Below are 18,633 nucleotides of genomic sequence, written 5' to 3' on the forward strand. Positions count from 1 at the left end.
CAATCAGTTAAGTACTTATCTGATCCTTGTCGGCTCAGGTCATGATCTCAAGGTTTGATGATCATGATCTCAGGTCATGATGTCAAGACGGAGCCCCACACTGGGCTTTGTCCTGACGGTGTGGAGCCTGCTTGGGATTCTGTCTGTCCCTCTCTCTGCCCCTACCCACTCACTCTTTCAATGTCCCTCTCTCTCAAAATAAATAAACTTTTATATATATACATAGATATATACATATAGATATATAGATGTAGACAGATATATAGACATAGATGACAATATAGACGGTGTAGATACAGACACAGACACACACATAAACGCCCACAAAGTCAAAGACATCACGAAGTTACAATGGACAAAAGATCTAATTTTGTGGGACACGGAAAAGAACACAAAAGTGGTACGGTAAATGACTTGACAGGGTAGAGAGAGCTGAGATTTAAGTGTGGGGAAAGGAAAGCCAATGAGAAGCAAGTCTCCCAAGAGACCGGGCAAAGGTCAGAATCTGCAGACACCAGATAGGACAGATGGCTGAGAAAGGAGCAAGAGCCAAAGAGTACTGAAGGTCAGAACAGCCTGGGAGCTAATGAATCTCCTCCCCTCCCCACTCGCAGAACTCACGAGACACGTTAGAGGCAGAGAGAGAGAGACGCCATGCTGCTGAAAACAGGGAGTTAAGATAAAGCGCACATACTTTAGAACCCCCCCCCCCCACACACACACACACATACACACGCACCTCCGGGCACTTTCCTTTGATCAGGAACAACAGTGCCAGATGGAAACTGGCAGATTCTTTTCCGGGCAAACTGAAGAGTCCAAGAAAGGAAACGAGCAGACATGGATACTTAGACACGGCACTGCCATTTCCTGTCCTCTAACCAGGCTCTGCCGCCCTGGCACAGAGGCCCACCTTGGACTTCCTGAGTGCCCCAGGGACCATGCTAACTACACGCGGGCAGATCAAGTTGAAGCTCTACAAAATTCTTGTATTAACCGCAAATATGAAAATGGAGGAACACATGTCCAACAGCACAGCTCATCTTCCGCAGTGGGATACTAGGTCGACCCTAAAAATCATTCCTAATGTTTTTGAAATGGGAAATAAAAGGATAGAATACAAAAAAAATTTATTAAAGAGTGGCCCCAGACCTTTTTTGCTTGACAGCACAGTGAGGTTTTTTTTTATTTTTTTAATGTTTTTATTTATTTTTGAGACAGAGAGAGAGCATGAGCAGGGGAGGGGCAGAGAGAGAGAGGGAGACACAGAATCTGAAGCAGGCTCCAGGCTCTGAGCTGTCAGCACAGAGCCTGACGTGGGGCTTCAACTCACAAACTGCAAGATCATGACCTGAGCCGAAGTCGGATGCTTAACCGACTGAGCCACCCAGGCGCCCCAACAGCACAGTGTTTTTAAGTCCTGAATACCTTCCACCAAAGACTAGGTCCAATTTGCTGAAGGATCCACCTCTTTGCTACTTTACTCTCTCCCCTGGGTTACCAGCCCAACCCCCTTGCACACCTGAATTTGAAGACCTCTCAGCGAGTATGTAAGTTAAATGTACTACAGAAAGAAAGAGAACTCTCCCCATTCACCCCGTAGGACAGCTGGGGCTCTGATTGCCTCCACTGGCCCTGTCACTGCACCCACTTCTCCCCCTCGCCTGGGCACCCTGAAGTTCTCTTCCCTCAGGCTGGTGGTGACATTGGGACTTGGTGGGCGGGGAGATACTCAGGGGAGCAGAGGACCCACGTAAGCCTCAAGTCGTGTTGATTTCACCAAAGTTTACACTTGAGTATCAAGCCTTGGCTCACTTAACACGTGTACTTTGTTTGTCACTGTTGGAAACCTCACAGGCGGACGACCAGACAAAACAGAATTCATAACATTCTTGAGTCCACCCCCAATACCAAATAAGCCTTCACAGCCCTACTTTCACTGTTAACACGTGCGTGTCCACATGCACAGAAGCGTGCCAGATCAAGGTGTCAGCGTGTGTCCTCAAAATGTTCAACAATACTCACTCTTATTCCTACCATTCAGAGACAGTCAAAATATTCTTATTTCTCCCCAATGTGTTGAATGTACAATTAGCATATATACCTTTTACAAATCAGATAAAGCAACACGACTTCTGTTTCGGAAGGGAAATAAATAATTGAAATGAAGCAATCATTTGAACTGTCCGAATGACAGCCAAGTGACAGCATGATCTGTGAACACATAGATAAGTCAAGTTGAATGACCTGGCTGAACCCATAGCCCACTGGTGTGAACTTTTGGCATCAGGACCTCAGATCCCTTCTGAACTTTTCCATGCAGTTCGGTTTAGTCAACCCACTCCCTGTCCCCCACTTCTAGGAGGGTTTCAATTAAACCACCAAAGACAGGTTGTTGCTAGGATAGATGTCTCTCCATTTACTTTTTATTAACTGTCCTTCAATAACATTTTTTTAAAATTCTCCATGAATGTATTTCACATTCTTTTTATATTTATCCCTAGTTTGCTTACATCTTCTGTAGCAAATTTTTTACTGTTTTCAAACTATGTGTTGCCAATGTACAGAAATATAACTGGTTTTTTTTCAGCCTGACATATATTTTCCCCAGCCTTGGAGTTTTACCTACAAAATCTATGTTCAAATCTCACCTGATAATAGAGCATGTGCTATCAGTTCAGCTAGGCCTGCTCAACTTCTCCTGAAATCTCACGGCATGTTAATTATTACTCATACACTGCTGGTCCATTTCCCTTGGTGGGAGTGAAAGGATAGTAAATATTTTAGGCTTCGTGGGTCATTTGGTCTCTGTTGCAACTACTCATTGTCGAGTGAAAACAGACATAGACAATACATAAACAAATGGGCACGCTGTTTCCCAAAAGAAGTTCATTCACGGTATGTTCCCTTAAGACAGCAAAGGTACTGATAGTTTTCCATCACTTCCCACAGAAGCAGAATTCCCTTGTAAAAGCTGTAAAAAGACAAAACCAGAACCCCTCAGAACCTAGAATCAGTAGAGGACAGCAATCTAAGCACAGGGACCTGGCCAAGGTTTGGTATGTTGGTAACCTACCAATCTGCTGTCACAATCCTGGGAACCAGTAATTCTGGCTGCAGTCAGCTCAGCTCGTGCGTGACGCTGCAGTCGTGTGGCAGGTTAGCCAGGGGCTGTTGGTCGAGGATGGCTTCACTCATCCATCTAGGGGTCGGTGCTGGTGTTGGCTAGTGCCGGCTGACAGCTGGGCCACGTGTCTCTAGGGGGCCAGACTGAATTGACCGACAGGAAGAAGGATGGCAGGAAGGGTTCCCAGCAGCAAGTGAGGGTAAGTTCTCAATGCACAGGAGCTTTCCAGGCCTCTGCTCGCATCGCATTTGCTCTCTGTCCCACTGGCCAGTGAAAGTCTGTGGCCAAACCCAGAGTCGGGCAGTGGGAGCAGCAAAGTCACAATACAAGGAGGTGTGCAGACAGGGACAGAAGCAGTTCATGGGCATTTTGTGATTACACTCAGCTATTCTAGCCAAAAGGTACACAGGAAAACTAAAAGTTCCTTTCAAACCAGAGCAGATCAATCCAGAGGAACCCAGATCAAAACTGAATTCAAGATATTTAAGCAAGTGTAGGGGTCAGGGTAGCAATTTAAACACATCCCCAGGAACCCAGTTATTAGAAATGCCTCAGTTCAAAGACAAGGAGTTCAGTTACTCAGGAGGCAGGAGTACAGGGCAACTACCTGCTTTCAGGGATCACTTCTGGTGGTTTATTAAATCCTAATCTGTGTAGAAAGCAGATTCATTTTGGGGGGATTTGCATACGAGAATGACCATCTACAGGTAGTAAAGAGACGGCAATCCAGAAATTGTAAAGAGAAAGTTTATCAAAATACGATAGTGATTTCAGATTGGGACTCATGTAAAACAAGGCAGTTTGTCCTCTGCCTCAGAGTGGAGCGGTCCCTGAGATATCAGTATGGCTCATGCCAGGCAGCCCTGGTCTGGTGATGGCGAGAATGGCCTGTTACTACGTGGAAATGATGCTGGATCCAATTCCAAAAAGTCATGTCCCGATCTAGGAGTCCATATTATAACTTTTACCTGATTATTGTTTTTCTCTTAAAATACATTCAGTCTCAGATTCTTGAGACCTAACACGTGCCGAACATCAGGCATACAATGGAAACCAAAAACCAAGTGGTAAAGCAGCAGCTAACGAGGTTTTCTGAGGTCAAGCTACCTTTCTATTTTGAGATTTAAATAAGTTTAAAGTTTCTCATTTTACCACTCTTAGAAAACAATTAGTCTTGCGTGACATCTTTTTAATTTTTTTTTAATTCTCCGTGATCTCTTGGTATGGCATGAGTCGTGATAATTCCTCTCATCTTCTAATGTTGTAACTTTAAAAAATAAATCAACTGCACCAGTTTAAGTTAATTTTTACAATTTCAGAATCAAGATGTACAATTTCTACTTGTTTAAGATTAGTGTCTAATAAGTCTAACATAGAATTTTCATGCAGAAGTAGTAAGATTTCAACCAGGTATTCCCTACTATAAGATGTTTGGAAGGATGGGACTATGGGAAGTGAGGCAAACAGCAAGGGTTGGACAGATGGTAGGGAGAGAGTGTACAAAAGACACGCCAAGAAGTACTTTCTGAGACTCTAGAAAAGGCTCCCATGACTCACTTAAAACAATTACTGAGCTGGTGCCCGGCTCTGGGGTCAAGAGGTGTGCATGTGGCTTCCTTCTGCGGCTGTCATGGCTAGCAGAGATCACAAACCACTTCAATAATGAAGGCACTGTGAGTATACTGCATAGTTTCAGTCCCCATGGAGCTCACAACCTAGTGTGATGAATGAAGAACATAAACCAGTGGCATAAAAGGGGGCATGGTGGGCACAAACCATTTTAACCCATCAGTCAACTCAACCCAATCAGGAAGATGCATTGTTTATACTTCTTGACGAAAAGGATCAAGTTGGCTCTCCTTACACTTGTGCCTCAGACGTGGTCAGGGACGTTCTAGTCTCGGTTCCTGAACGTACTAGGACCACAGCCAAACACCCAGTGCTGTTGACGTGAGCTAACAGTCTCTGTGTGCTGAGTGACACGGTTGACTTACTGAAAGCAGCAGCAGTAATTCTTTTTTGACTGAAAAAGCACTGAAACTCACAACTCTTCTACTGACCAAGGTATATGCAAAAATAAGGTTTGGACTCAATGCTCTTAACCTGGTCTCTGTGTCCAGAAAAGGAGCATCTGAAAATCTTGCGTAAGTAAGGGAAGCAGCTGGCTTTACTTAGGTGGTAAGACCAAAAATGTAGTCTTCCCTCGGAGGGCAACATGACACCATTCAACCTGATTTTCCTGCTACTATTTGCTAGTAATAATTCCAGAAGAAAAAGGTAGTCAGTCACAAGATACCCTGAGATCTCTACTTCCTGCCAAAGAAGTACAACCAGTTCTGCATATTTAAGTGAACTCAGAGTCATGTGTAGATGGGCTACAAAAACAAAGCTACTGCTATTGACAAAAGGACCGTGTGTACACTTAAGTTTTAGATATGCAAGAATTCAGATGTACTTTTCTTTCATAAGGCTGCTAATAGCAACAAATTATTTTGGGTTTTTTGATGCAAAACTCTTACAAACTGGCTTTTAAAAGTTCAATCTAATCAGGCACCAATAATATTAAATAGTAGCCATGTATATTAGTCTTTTCAAAAAATAAACTATAAAGTAAGCCCAGTCTTGTTACACGACTACAACTTCAGGTTGCACGTTCGCGGATATCCTCCAAGGAGAATACCTGCCTGAACGACACCATGTGTGAGACGGTCAAAACCGTGTTCAGTGATGGTCATGTTGGGTGAAGAGGTCACGAATAAGGCCCTTTCATCTTCCGGAACATTGGATTCGTTTGGAGCCTCTATCTTTGACCTCCCTCATTCTTGGCCTTTTTCCTTTGGTTCCTGTTTTTATCCTGCCCCCTGTGATTATTCCCAAAACTTAGCCCTCCCCCAAGCGTAGCACTCAGCCTATGTAAATTCACCTACTCTGAGGCCTTTAACTGTCACAGTTGTCACGGTCCATTTGAGTCCTGGCATCATTAGATCAATAGGTCGAAACACACCACGGGACCTCCTGTTCCTAAAACGCAATGCCCACACAGCTCCGGCTACCGCGTGCTGTGAGCCACCGCTGTCTGCCCGGGGACCACAGGGAGACCCAGACGTCCAGCCCCGTGGGACACAGCGAGGTAAGCTCACTCACTCACTCCGGCTGGAAGCCTGAGATGCCTGTTCAGCGACTCGACTCCCATCACACATCTTTACAACCCTAAGGGTCCTTTCCTCACCATCTGAGCTCCTTCTTCGGTCTTAATTTACGTCTCAGCCACCGCGGGTCTCTACCAGCTCCAAGGCACTGGAACCTCCACCAAAGGGAAGAATAAAATCACAAGTGTTTGAAGCCTTAAGAATATGATAACCAAGACCTCCTGAGAGCAAAAGAGCCGTGTCAAGTCCTCCCAGAAGGTGCCAGCTAACGTACCTGATGTTTTCCAAGGCATTTGTTACCTGCTGTTGTTCAATATCATAGAGTTTCACCCTGAATCCTCCACTGGCAAACAACATAGCCCAGCTTCGCCCGATGAGTCCACTAAAGAGAAAGAAAGTAAGAAAGGCTTCCAGTTAACTTAACGGAACAGTTTTTCATTCCCAACCCAGAATGAAATTTTTAAAATTATACAGCACCCTGTTCTAAAATACTTAAGAATAGTTACACATTTTGATAGCTGTATTCATTGAAAACGTTGTATCTCTGTGTAGGAGCCCCTGAATTCTCAACTCCCGTGTCGGCATTAATATTATGCCTGGCGCACTGCCAGATGTCAGGCAGTTACCATTAGTTCACACGCTGAAACGAACATTACAGTAGCGCAGGGCACCTGGGGTGGCTCAGTCGGTCAAGCATCCGACCGCGGCTCAGGTCGTGATCTTGCTGTCCGTGAGTTCTGGCCCTGCGTCTGGTTCTGTGCTGACAGCTCGGAGCCCGGAGCCTGCTTCGGATTCTGTCTCCCTCTCTCTCTGCCCTTCCCCTGCTCATGCTCGCTCTCTCTCTCTCTCTCTCTCGCAAAGATAAATAAACATTAAAAAGAAATCACAGTAGTAAAGTGGTAGGGTGTCGTGAGGCAAAAGGCTCCTATGTGAACCCCCATTTGACCACTGTTTTAGGCAAGTCACTTAATGTGAAGAACAGAGATGTTACTTATTTGAGGAAGATGGGGAAAAATACTAACTGCTACCACCACCAGCATTTGAGCATATATTAGGTGCCAGGTGACATCGAAACTGAGGGCTGGCCACTGGGGTCAGCAAGATGAATGGGGGTGGGGACAGTGACAAGAGCAGTTCTGACATACTGGTACGGAAGGAAGCCTGCCTGCGTTTAAGAGAAATGAGCCTCTAGATCTAACTACCAGTTCTAGAAATGGAGGGACAGGGGAACAAGTACATTAAAGGACGCCACATGGATACATGCAGCAAAATCCAGAATGTAGGAAATTTCACAGGACAAATGACTGTGTTCTTCAACAAGGAAACTGCAAGAAAATTAAAAAAAAAAAAAAGAGGGATGGAGAAACCTATAGATTGAAAGAAGGCTATATCAACTATAAATACAACGTGTGGGCCTTACTTGGACCCTCAAACCAAGTATAAAAAAGTTTTTAGGTAATCAGGTAAATTTTGAATGCTGACTGGATATCTAAAGACATTATGTGATGATAGCAAGGAATTCTGTTAATGTTTTATACATGATGGTGGTATCACAGTTCTATATTTTTAAAATACAGTTGATCCTTGGGGGCGCCTGGGTGGCTCAGTCAGTTAAGCATCCGACTTCAGCTCAGGAGTTTGAGCCCCGTGTCGGGCTCTGTGCTGACAGCTCAGAGCCTGGAGCCTGCTTCAGATTCTGTGTCTCCCTCTCTCTCTGTCTGTCCCCTGCTCACGCTCTATCTCTCTCTGTCAAAAATAAACATTAAAAAATAAACATTAAAAAAATAAATAAAATACAGTTGACCCCTGAACAAGGGTTTGAACTATGCGTATCCACTTATATGCAGATTTTTTACAGTACAGTACTATAAATATATTTCTCTTCCTTATGATTTTCTTAACATCTCTTCTCTAGCTTACTTTATTGCAAGAACACAGTATTTAATATGTATCACATAAAAATATGTGTTAGTTGACTGTTCATATTATCAATAAGGCTTTTGCTTTGGGGGGAATCAAAGTTATACACGGATTTCCAACTGTGTGGGGAAGTCTGGCACCCTTGATCCCTGCATTGTTCAAGGGTCAACTGCAGCCCTGATCCTTTAGGTATATACGCTGACATATCTGTAGGTGAAAGGACACAATGTCTGGGATTTGTTTCAAATTAATCCACAGAAGGGATATAAATGAAACTAGATTAGCCCTGTGTTAATAATTGCTGAAACTGGGGTAAAAGGGGTACACAAGTTTTCACTGTACTATTCTCCCAACTTTAATATGATTTGAAACTTTTCCATAATATAAAGAATATGGATGGGGACAAAGGAATTAGAGACACAATAGACAACTTCATTGAGATTTAAGGGAAAATGTGGCAGTTACTGAAAGGAGAAATACGGTCAAGTTGGGGATACTATTAGGCTGGAAGAAATACCACGCTTACATGCTGTAGAGTGGGATTTCCCGCAGACAACCCAGCACTGCGCTCTGAGGCCACCGTACCAATTGCCACCGCTTCGTCATCCTGACACTTGCTTAATGTTACTCAGGAAAAGGCAGCCCCAGTGATCAAGCAAGTGGAAAAGCCTTGGAACTGGGGGTGTCTGAACAGAGGCAGGTAATCACTTAGCACCAAATATCGGATAGGCAGCTGGACTACGCTCCATTTTTCTTCCAGCCTTGAGATCTTCCAATGCCACTTAGAATATCAAACGCAATTGCATCCCGTCCACAAACTGTCCTTACAATTTCTACTCTATACATTTTAAAAACAAATCAACAACACTCTCTGGGTTTCCTCTAAACGAGAAGCTTTTTAAAATGCGGTGCAAATGTCGGCAGCAACGTATTTCCCATTTTAGAGGGTCCCGAAGGGGCGTGTGGACAAAGCAGAGCATGAAGCGGTGGGGGCACTTCTCTGCGAGCACTTGCAGCCTCGCCAGGCATGCCAAGAACGTACGGCCTGGCTGTTCCTCGCCCGACCATTTCCGGAGTTCCTACGCAGTGAGCCACCACCTCAAGGGGAGGAAAATGCGTCCCTTGAAGACAAACAGCAGGCTTGCTTACCCCTTCCTATAAACACAGTGGCTTCCCCAAGCTCCACATTCCCACACTGGAACACGCTCACTGAATGTGCCGGCACGCACCCGGAATGTGCACATCCGCCCCCACGGCAAGGGGACAAATGCGTAAGTAGGAAGCTCATACCGCCTGCCCTGCTATGATTAAGAAAGCTCTCTGTCTCTGACCCGTGAGTCTCGTGTCCTCTGCCAGCGTTCAGGAAAGAGCAACACGCTGAATTACTAGCTTGCAAGTAGGCAGAACATGCAGTGGGATGCGCTGGTCTCAGACGTGGCGTTATTTCACCGCGGCGCCCACGTGAGCTGCTTTGCAGGAGCCGGGCTAGAAGAACAGCCAAGGATGGGCTCCGAGACGTTATCGTCCCTACTGGGTCTCCCCCCGCTCCCCCTCCTCATTCAGCTCATCTACAGTTCCGACTCTGAGTCCAGGGAGTGCCCCACTCCGCCACAAAGCCCCCCTTCTGTGGGGCTTGCGCCCAAGCGATGGAAGGGAAGAGCGCGGCTTGCCTCCAATTGACCTGAAAATCCTGTTAATGCCACAGAAGTGCTATCCAGGCTTCAAAGCCCTCGCGCAACGCTCACTTGAGCTGAGGCCTTAATACACACAAAGGGCGACCGAGAGGGGCTCCTGTCTTGTTACGAGGTATATTATGCAAAGGCATTGGTTGAAAAACGCAGGCGAAACAACTAAAACGACCTCTGCTCAACTTCTGGAAAGGGCGCAGGATTATACAGACTTTACTCCGTAATCTTCTGCAATATTAAAATCTTTTAGAACTAATGTAAAATTTACATATTATGTATATATAAAGTTTTACTAAGCCCTCAATGCTCTAGACCTGCACTAATACGGTCGACTCTAGCCACATGCTGCTATTTAAATTAATTGAACTTAAATAAATTTTAAAAATCAGGTCACATCTCAAGTGTTCAACAGCCACCTGTGACAGGGGCCACCGGCCTGGACAGCAAGAGCGTAAGTGGAACATTTCCCTCTTGGCAGAAAGTTCTATTAACAGAGCCATCGCCCTAGACCATCCGCCACAAGCCAGAGTTTGAAGGAGACCGTCCCTGCATAAAGACTTCTCTTCTTCGCAGACACACTCTCGCACTCGCGCTCTCCAGAAAAGACTTCCTTCTCTTCCTTACAGACGTGCTCTCGCTCTCTCGCTCTCTCCAGAGCTGCAAGGCAGGAAGTTAAAAGGCCAAGTAACGTTCCTGCAGATGATCCCACAGGGCCAGCCACTGGCCCTAAACTCCTCGTCCCACTGCCAGTATCACAATGTTTGCGGTATGTGGTGATTTATTCAACCAGAGAGGAAGCCCTGCTTGCAGCCTCGGTCTAGAAGGGATAGGCCCGCGGCAGGGTTTACAGCGCGCGTCCACTCCGTGCCCGAATGACTGCTGCTCTCGCTGCACGTACGACACGCTTCAGAGAAATATTTTTCAGACCGAGAGCGCTCTTTCTTTGCCCTCTGCGGTTTGAGAAACTACCACAACCCTCCGGGGTGACTCGCCCGCCTGAAACCTTCGCCCGCCTCTGGCCGGGCTGACGCCCGCGGGGCTGGGAGCTCCACGGGGCCTCCGGGGCGCGTGGGCCGCAGAGCCCTCCCTCGGCTAAGACCCCGCGTCCTGCGCCCGCACGCGGGGAATTCGGCCAAGAGGAGAGGACGGGCGCGGATATGCTTCAAAGCTTCTCAACTCATAATTCCAAATTAGTCCTTCAAAAAAACTACCGCAGGTAGACATTTATTCTGTTACACCCATAAGTCTCATCATAATACAGATTTTGTTCCCAATGACCAAGGGATTTGTGTCCCACATTAGGCACCCCAACCCTAAAGAACTACACCAGAGAAACAAGCCCCCCAAAGTGTTTGATCTTGACAATCAAGGGGCTTAATTCCAGTAGAACCATAGGGCTATAGGTAACAAGAAATCCACTCTTGCAATCCCTACCAAAATAACACCAGTAGTCTTCATAGAACTAAACAAACAGTCCTAAAATTTGTATGGAACCAGAAAAGACCCCGAATAGCCAAAGCAATCCTGAAAAAGAAAACCAAAGCTGGACGCATCACAATCCCAGACTTCAAACTGTATTACAAAGCTGTAATCATCAAGACAGTATGGTACTGGCACAAAAACAGACACACAGATCAATGGAACAGAATAGAGAACCTAGAAATGGACCCACAAGCATACGGCCAACTAAACTTTGACAAAGCAGGAAAGAATAGTCAATGGAATGAAGACAGTCTCCTCAGCAAATGGTGAAAACTGGACAGCAACATGCAGAAGAATGAACCTGGACCACTTTCTTACACCATACATAAAAATAAACTCAAAATGGATAAAGACCTAAATGTAAGACAGGAAGCCATCAGAATCCTCGAGGAGAAAGCAGGCAAAAACCTCTTTGACCTTGGTCACAGCAACTTCTTACTTGACACATCTCCAGAGGCAAGGGAAACAAAAGCAAAAATGAACTATTGGGACATCATCAAGATAAAAAGCTTCTGCACAGTGAAGGAAACAATCAGCAAAACTAAAAGGCAACCGATGGAATGGGAGAAGATATTTGCAAACAACGTATCAGATAAAGGGTTAGTATCCAAAATCTATAAAGAACTTATCAAACTTGGGAATGGAAGCTGGTGCAGTCACTCTGGAAAACAGGATGGACTTTCCTCAAAAAACTAAAAATAGAACTACCTTACAACCCAGCAATTGCACTACTAGGCATTTATCCACAGGATACAGGTGTGCTGTTTCGAAGGGACACAGGCACCCCCATGTATATAACAGCACTATCAACAATAGCCAAAGTATGGAAAGAGCCCAAATGTCCATCGATGGATGAATGGATAAAGAAGATGTGAAATCAAAACCACACTGAGATACCACCTCACACGAGTCAGAATGGCTAAAATGAACAAATCAGGAGACTACAGATGCTGGCGAGGATGTGGAGAAACAGGAACCCTCTTGTACTGCTAGTGGGAATGCAAAGTGGTGCGGCCGCTCTGGAAAAGTGTGGAGGTTCCTCAAAAAATTAAAAATAGATCTACCCTATGACCCAGCAATAGCACTGCTAGGAATTTGCCCAAGGGATACAGGAGTGCTGATGCATAGGGGCACATGTACCCCAATGTTTATAGCAGCACTTTCAACAATAGCCAAATTATGGAAAGAACCTAAATGTCCATCAACTGATGAATGGATAAAGAAATTGTGGTTTATATACACAATGGAATACTACGTGGCAATGAGGAAGAATGAAATATGGCCTTTTGTAGCAACATGGATGGAACTGGAGAGTGTTATCCTAAGTGAAAGTAGCCATACAGAGAAAGGCAGATACCATATGTTTTCACTCTTATGTGGGTCCTGAGAAACTTAACAGAAGACCATGGAGGAGGGGAAGGAAAAAAAAAAAGAGGTTAGAGAGGGAGGGAGCCAAACCATAAGAGACTCTTAAAAACTGAGAACAAACTGAGGGTTGATGGGGGGTGGGGGGGGGGGGTGATGGGTATTGAGGAGGGCACCTGCTGGGATGAGCACTGGGTGTTGTATGGAAACCAATTTGACAATAAATTTAATATTTAAAAAAAGAAGATGTGGTATATAGACAATGGACTATTAAAAGAATGAAGCAATCAACATGTTGGAGAAGTGAACACAGTACGCCAAAGATGGCCTATGGGGCAAAAACAGACTCTGGTCTCTAGCTTAGAGACCCCTCCTCCGGGTTCTTCTTCCTTTGTTTGCTGCCTGCGTGAAAACCCCCACAGATATGGAAGCTGACGACTATAGATTACCCTCCCCACTTGCATTCGGTGTTAAATAAAACTCCAATCCACCAAGATCTCCGAGTGACGAGTGACGCTTGGTTTTTCCGCTGGCATTCCAGCCTGGTTCCATAACAAACAGAACAATCAAAAAGAGTGAAATCTTGCCATTTGCAACTATGTGGATGGAACCAGAGAATATTATGCTAAGCGAAATCAGTCAGAGAAAGACAAGTATCATATGACTTCACTCATGTGAGGAATTTAAGCTACAAAACAGATGAACATAAGGGAAGGGAAGCAAAAATAATATAAAAACAGGAAGGGGGACAAAACATAAGAGACTCTTAAATATAGAGAACCAACAGAGGATTGCTGGAAGGCTTGTGGGAGGGGAGATGGGCTAAATGGGTAAGGGGCATTAAGGAATTTGCTCCTGAAATCATTGTTGCACTATATGCTAACTAACTTGGATGTAAATTTAAAAAATAAATAAATAATTTTTTTAAAATCCACTCTTGGAGTGCCTGGGTGGCTCAGTCGGTTAAGCATCTGACTTCGGCTCAGGTCATGATCTCACGGCTTGTGAGTCTGAGCCCTGTGTTGGGCTCTGTGCTGACAGCTCAGAGCCTGGAGCCTGCTTCGGATTCTGTGTCTCCTTCTCTCTCTCTGCCCCTACCCCACTTATGCTGTGTCTCTCTCTGTCTCTCAAAAATAAACAAACATTAAAAAAAATTTTTTTTAAATAATCCACTCTTAAAGGGCCCACAGACCCTGGGGCCTAACGCAAAAGCAACAATTTGAAAGGCACCTAGCATATGCAAAGGAGACTCACTTGTCAATCTTTTCTTTTTTGAGCTTCTTTATTCATTTTGGGAGAGATGGGGAGTGTGAGCAGGGGAGAAGGGCAGAGAGAGAGAAGAGAGACAGAATCCCAAGCAGGCTCCACACTACCAGCACAGAGCCCTAGGCAGGGCTCAATCCCATGAACCACAAGATCATGACCTGAGCCAAAATCAAGAGTTGGACACTCAACCAACTGAGCCCCGAGGTGTCCCTCACTTGTTAATCTTAAAGCATCTGAGGAGAGGCAGGAACTTGTTGGGACTCTCTCGGGAGATGGAAGCGCTTGTGGGTGCCACTTTTGTGTTCTCCTTCTGCCTTGTTGGTGCCAGCTTTAGCAAGCACCAGTTTTATACACCCCCCAGCCTACTATCTTAGGTGGGAGTGCCCCATCCCCACCTCTACAGAATACTGGCTTGGCCTGCCCTGCCACGGCCAACAGGCACCCACAGCCCACACAGGAGGCCTGCCTAGCTCTGGTGGCCAGAGGGGATTGTGTTTCTGGGCCCCACAGGTCCGAAACAATCGGACACTCCCTGGCAGGCCATCAACCCCGGGCACTGCACAACAGAAGGCAGAAACACACTCCCAGTCTTCATGTGACAAGGCCTGTTTTCGTGTTCTGAAGCTTCAGTCTAAAAGGCGGGCTTTAGGCTTGCCACATAATCAGAGGCCACAGCAGTGCCCCCTGGGAACATGGGCAGGGAGACACCATATTAGTGCTCTACCTTGACCCAGCCACTGTTTGCTGATACTGCCCAGAAAGGAGTTTACACACCTGTCTAAAGCCACGATTTTTGCAACTATTGCCCAGGGGACACCTCCAGATCACCTGGTCTGGAAGTCATCAGGGTTTACAATTATATATATAAGACTATATATTTTTATGCACCTTAGAAGCTGTTGCTTGAGGATCTGGCTTACAATCAGCCTAAAACGAGGCACTGTCGGAGATCCCTCCTTTTGAAACACTGACAGGTCTTGGCATACTCTCAACAACTGCAACCTATGGAGAACAAAGCAGGGTGCTTTCACAAAGTTCCGATAAACAACAAGCTAGAGCAAGGCTGAACTATAAGGTTCATCTCCAACACAAGGCCAACTTTTCAAGACTGGGAGAAGTAGCTGTTTCACAAAATACAAAGAAACAAATACACAAAATCAATCAGTATAAGAAGACAGAGAAATACGTTCCAAATGAAAGCATGTGACACCACCTCAGAAAAGACCTTAATGAAATAAAGATAACTAATCTACCTGATAATGAGTTCAAAGTAGTGGTCATAAAGATGTACACTGAACTCAGGAGAATGGATGAACATAGTGAAAACTTCAACAAAGAGGCAGAAAACATAAAAAAGTTCCAAAGAGAAGTCACAGAATTGAAGAACATAATAGATAAACTGAAAAATACCCTAGAGGGGTTCAACAGCAGACTAGATGAAGCAGAAGAAATGATCAGCAACCTGGAAGACAAGGCAGTGGAAATCTCCCGTTCAGGGCAACAAAAAGAAAAAATTTTAAAAAGCAAAGATAGCTGTTGATCTATGGGACAATATCAAGTGGAATAATATCCACATTGTAGCAGTCCCAAAAGGAGAAAAGAGAGATCAATGGGTAGAAAACTTATCTGAAGAAATAATGGCTGAAAACTTCCTAGACTGGGTAAGGAAACAGACAGCCAGCTCCAAGAAGCAAAACATATTCCAAATAACATAAACCCAAAGACAGGGGCACCCAGGGCTCAGTCGGCTCAGGTTACAATCTCACCACTCGTGAGTTCAGAGCCCTACATTGGGCTCTGTGCTGACAGCTCAGAGCTGGAGCCTACTTCAGATTCTGTGCTTCCCTCTCTCTCTGCCCCTCCCTTGGTCACACTCTGTCTCTCTCTCTCTCTCTCTCTCTCTCTCAAAAATAAACATTAAAAAAAATTTATAAAAAAGATGAACCCAAAGACACCACACCAAGATACATTATAATTAAGATGTCAAAAATTAAAGACAGAGACTATTAAAAGCACAAGAAGAAAACAACTTGTTAGATACACAGGAAACCCCATAAGATTATGACCTTATTTTTCAGCACAACGTTTGCAGGCCAGAAGGGAGTGGCAAGGTATATTCAAAATACTGAAAGGAAAAAAACAAAATTCCAACCAAGAATACTCTACCTGGCAAGGTTATGATTCAGAATTGAAGGAGAGGGGTGCCTGCATGGCTCAGTTGGTCAAACATCCAACTCTTGATTTCAGCTCAAGTTATGATTTCACAGTTTGTGAGATCAAGCCCTGAGTTGATTTCTCTCTCCCTCTCTCTCTTCCCCTTCCCCCTCAAATAAATGTGGAAGAAAGAAAGAAGAAAAGAAAGAAAGAAAGAAAGAAAGAAAGAAAGAAAGAAAGAAAGAAAGAACAGAATTTTCCAGATAAACAAAAACTAACCAAGTTCATCACCACTAAACCAGCCTTACAAGAAATGTTCAAGGGACTTCTTAAAGCTAAATAGAAAAGGGTCTAACAAGTAACAAGAAAACATATGAAAGTAAAGATCTCACTGGTAAATGCAAGTATATTGTAAACACAGTAGATTAACTGCTTATAAAACTAATATGAAGAGTAAAACACAAAAGTGGTACAATTAACTTTTAATAATTATTAAGAAATAAATAAAATAAAAAGATGTAAAATATGACATCAAAAACAGAACGTGTGAGGGGGTAAAAACATACAGTTTCTAGAATGAATTCAAATATAAGACTCTATAAACTTAAAGTATACTGTTATATAGAGAGTTGTTACATGAACCTCAAAGTAACCACAGGCAAAAATCTACACCAGACACACAAAGACAATGAGAAAGGAATCTAAACAAAACACTAAGGAAAATCACTCAACTACAAGGGAAGAGAGTAAGAGAAGAAGAAAAGAACAGAAAGGAAGTACAAAAACAGCCATAAAACAACTGACAAATGGCCATAAGCTCATACCTATCAATAATTACTTTAAATGTAAATGGACTAAATTCTCCAATCAAAAGAGTGGCTGAACAGATAAAAAATAAGGTCTATATGCTGTCTACAACAGACTCACTTCAGATATGAGGACACACACAGACTGAAAGTGAAGGGATGAAAAAGAAAAGATATTCTATGCAAATGGAAACCAAAGCTGCATAGCTATACTTGTATCAGACAAAAGAGACTTCAAAGTGTACAGGAATAAATTTAACCAAGGGGGTAAAAGACCTGTACACTTTAAGACATAAAACTTTAACACATTGATGAAAGAAATTAAAGGTATAAATGAATGTAAACATATTCCATGCTCATGGATTGAAAGAATTAACATTGTTAAAATATCCATACTGGGGTGCCTGGGCGGCTCAGTCGGTTAAGCATCTGACTTCACTCAGGTCATGATCTCACAGCTTATTGGTTTGAGCCCCACGTCGGGCTCTGTGCTGACAGCTCAAAGCCTAGAGCCTGCTTCAGATTCTATGTCTCCCTCTCTCTCTCTGCCCCTACCCCACGCATGCTCTGTCTCTCTCAAAAATAAACACAAATAAATAAATACATAGTACATATATAAATAAATAAATGTCCATACTACCCAAATGCAATCCTATCGAAATCCTAATGGCATTTTTCACAGAACTATAACAAATAATTCAAAATAAGTCAAAAAAAAGCTCAAAGGATCTTGAGAAAGAAGAACAAAGCTGAAGGTATCATGCTCCCTGGTTTCAACCTATACTACAAAAGTATAGTAATTGAAACGCTATGGTATTAGTGTAAAAACGGACAAACAGACCAGCAGAACAGAATAGAGTCCATAAATAAACCTACACATATCTGGTCAGTTAATTTTGACAAAAGAAACAAGAATATACAATTGGTAAAGGATAGCCTCTTCAACAGACAGTACTGGGAAAAACAGACAGTCATGCAAAAGAATGAAAATGGACCACTATCTTATACATGCACAAAAAATATCTCAAAAGTCAAAATGAATTAAAGACTTGAACTTAAGACCTCAAACTATAAAACTCCTAGAAGAAAACATAGGTGGTAAGCTCCCTGACACATGTCTTAGCAATAATTTTTTGATCTGGCACCAAAGGCAAGGGAAACAAAAACAAAAATAAACAAATGGAGGGGCGCCTGCGTGGCTCAGTCAGTTAAGTGTCTGACTTCAGCTCAGGTCATGATCCCACCCTTGGTGAGTTGAGCCCCTTAGGGAGCCCCACACCCAGCTCTGAGTCCAGCTCTGGGCTGACGCCTCGGAGCCTGGAGCCTGCTTCGGATTCTGTGTCTCCCTCTCTCTCTGCCCCTCCCCTGCTTGCACTCTGTCCTGCTCTCTCAAAAATAAATAAACAGGGGCGCCTGGGTGGCGCAGTCGGTTAAGCGTCCGACTTCAGCCAGGTCACGATCTCGTGGTCCGTGAGTTCGAGCCCCACGTCAGGCTCTGGGCTGATGGCTCAGAGCCTGGAGCCTGTTTCCAATTCTGTGTCTCCCTCTCTCTCTGCCCCTCCCCCGTTCATGCTCTGTCTCTCTCTGTCCCAAAAATAAATAAACATTGAAAAAAAAAAATTAAAAAAATAAATAAATAAATAAATAAACATTAAAAAAAAAAAGAAGAAGAAGAC

At 44.0% G+C, this 18,633-nt stretch overlaps 1 protein-coding gene across 2 annotated transcripts in view; it reads right to left on the minus strand.

The window, feature by feature from the left end:
- The window catches only part of CRYL1 (crystallin lambda 1), a 128,638-nt gene that overhangs the window by 105,581 nt on the left and 4,424 nt on the right, over positions 1 to 18,633 (minus strand). For both annotated transcript variants that reach the window (XM_053205423.1, XM_015077739.3), the window contains exon 2: positions 6,551 to 6,658. In XM_053205423.1, coding sequence (XP_053061398.1) covers positions 6,551 to 6,658 — 108 coding nt within the window. The remainder of the gene's footprint in view (positions 1 to 6,550; positions 6,659 to 18,633) is intronic.

Source organism: Acinonyx jubatus, chromosome A1, assembly GCF_027475565.1.
Source record: "Acinonyx jubatus isolate Ajub_Pintada_27869175 chromosome A1, VMU_Ajub_asm_v1.0, whole genome shotgun sequence".
Taxonomy (NCBI): Eukaryota; Metazoa; Chordata; class Mammalia; order Carnivora; family Felidae; genus Acinonyx; species Acinonyx jubatus.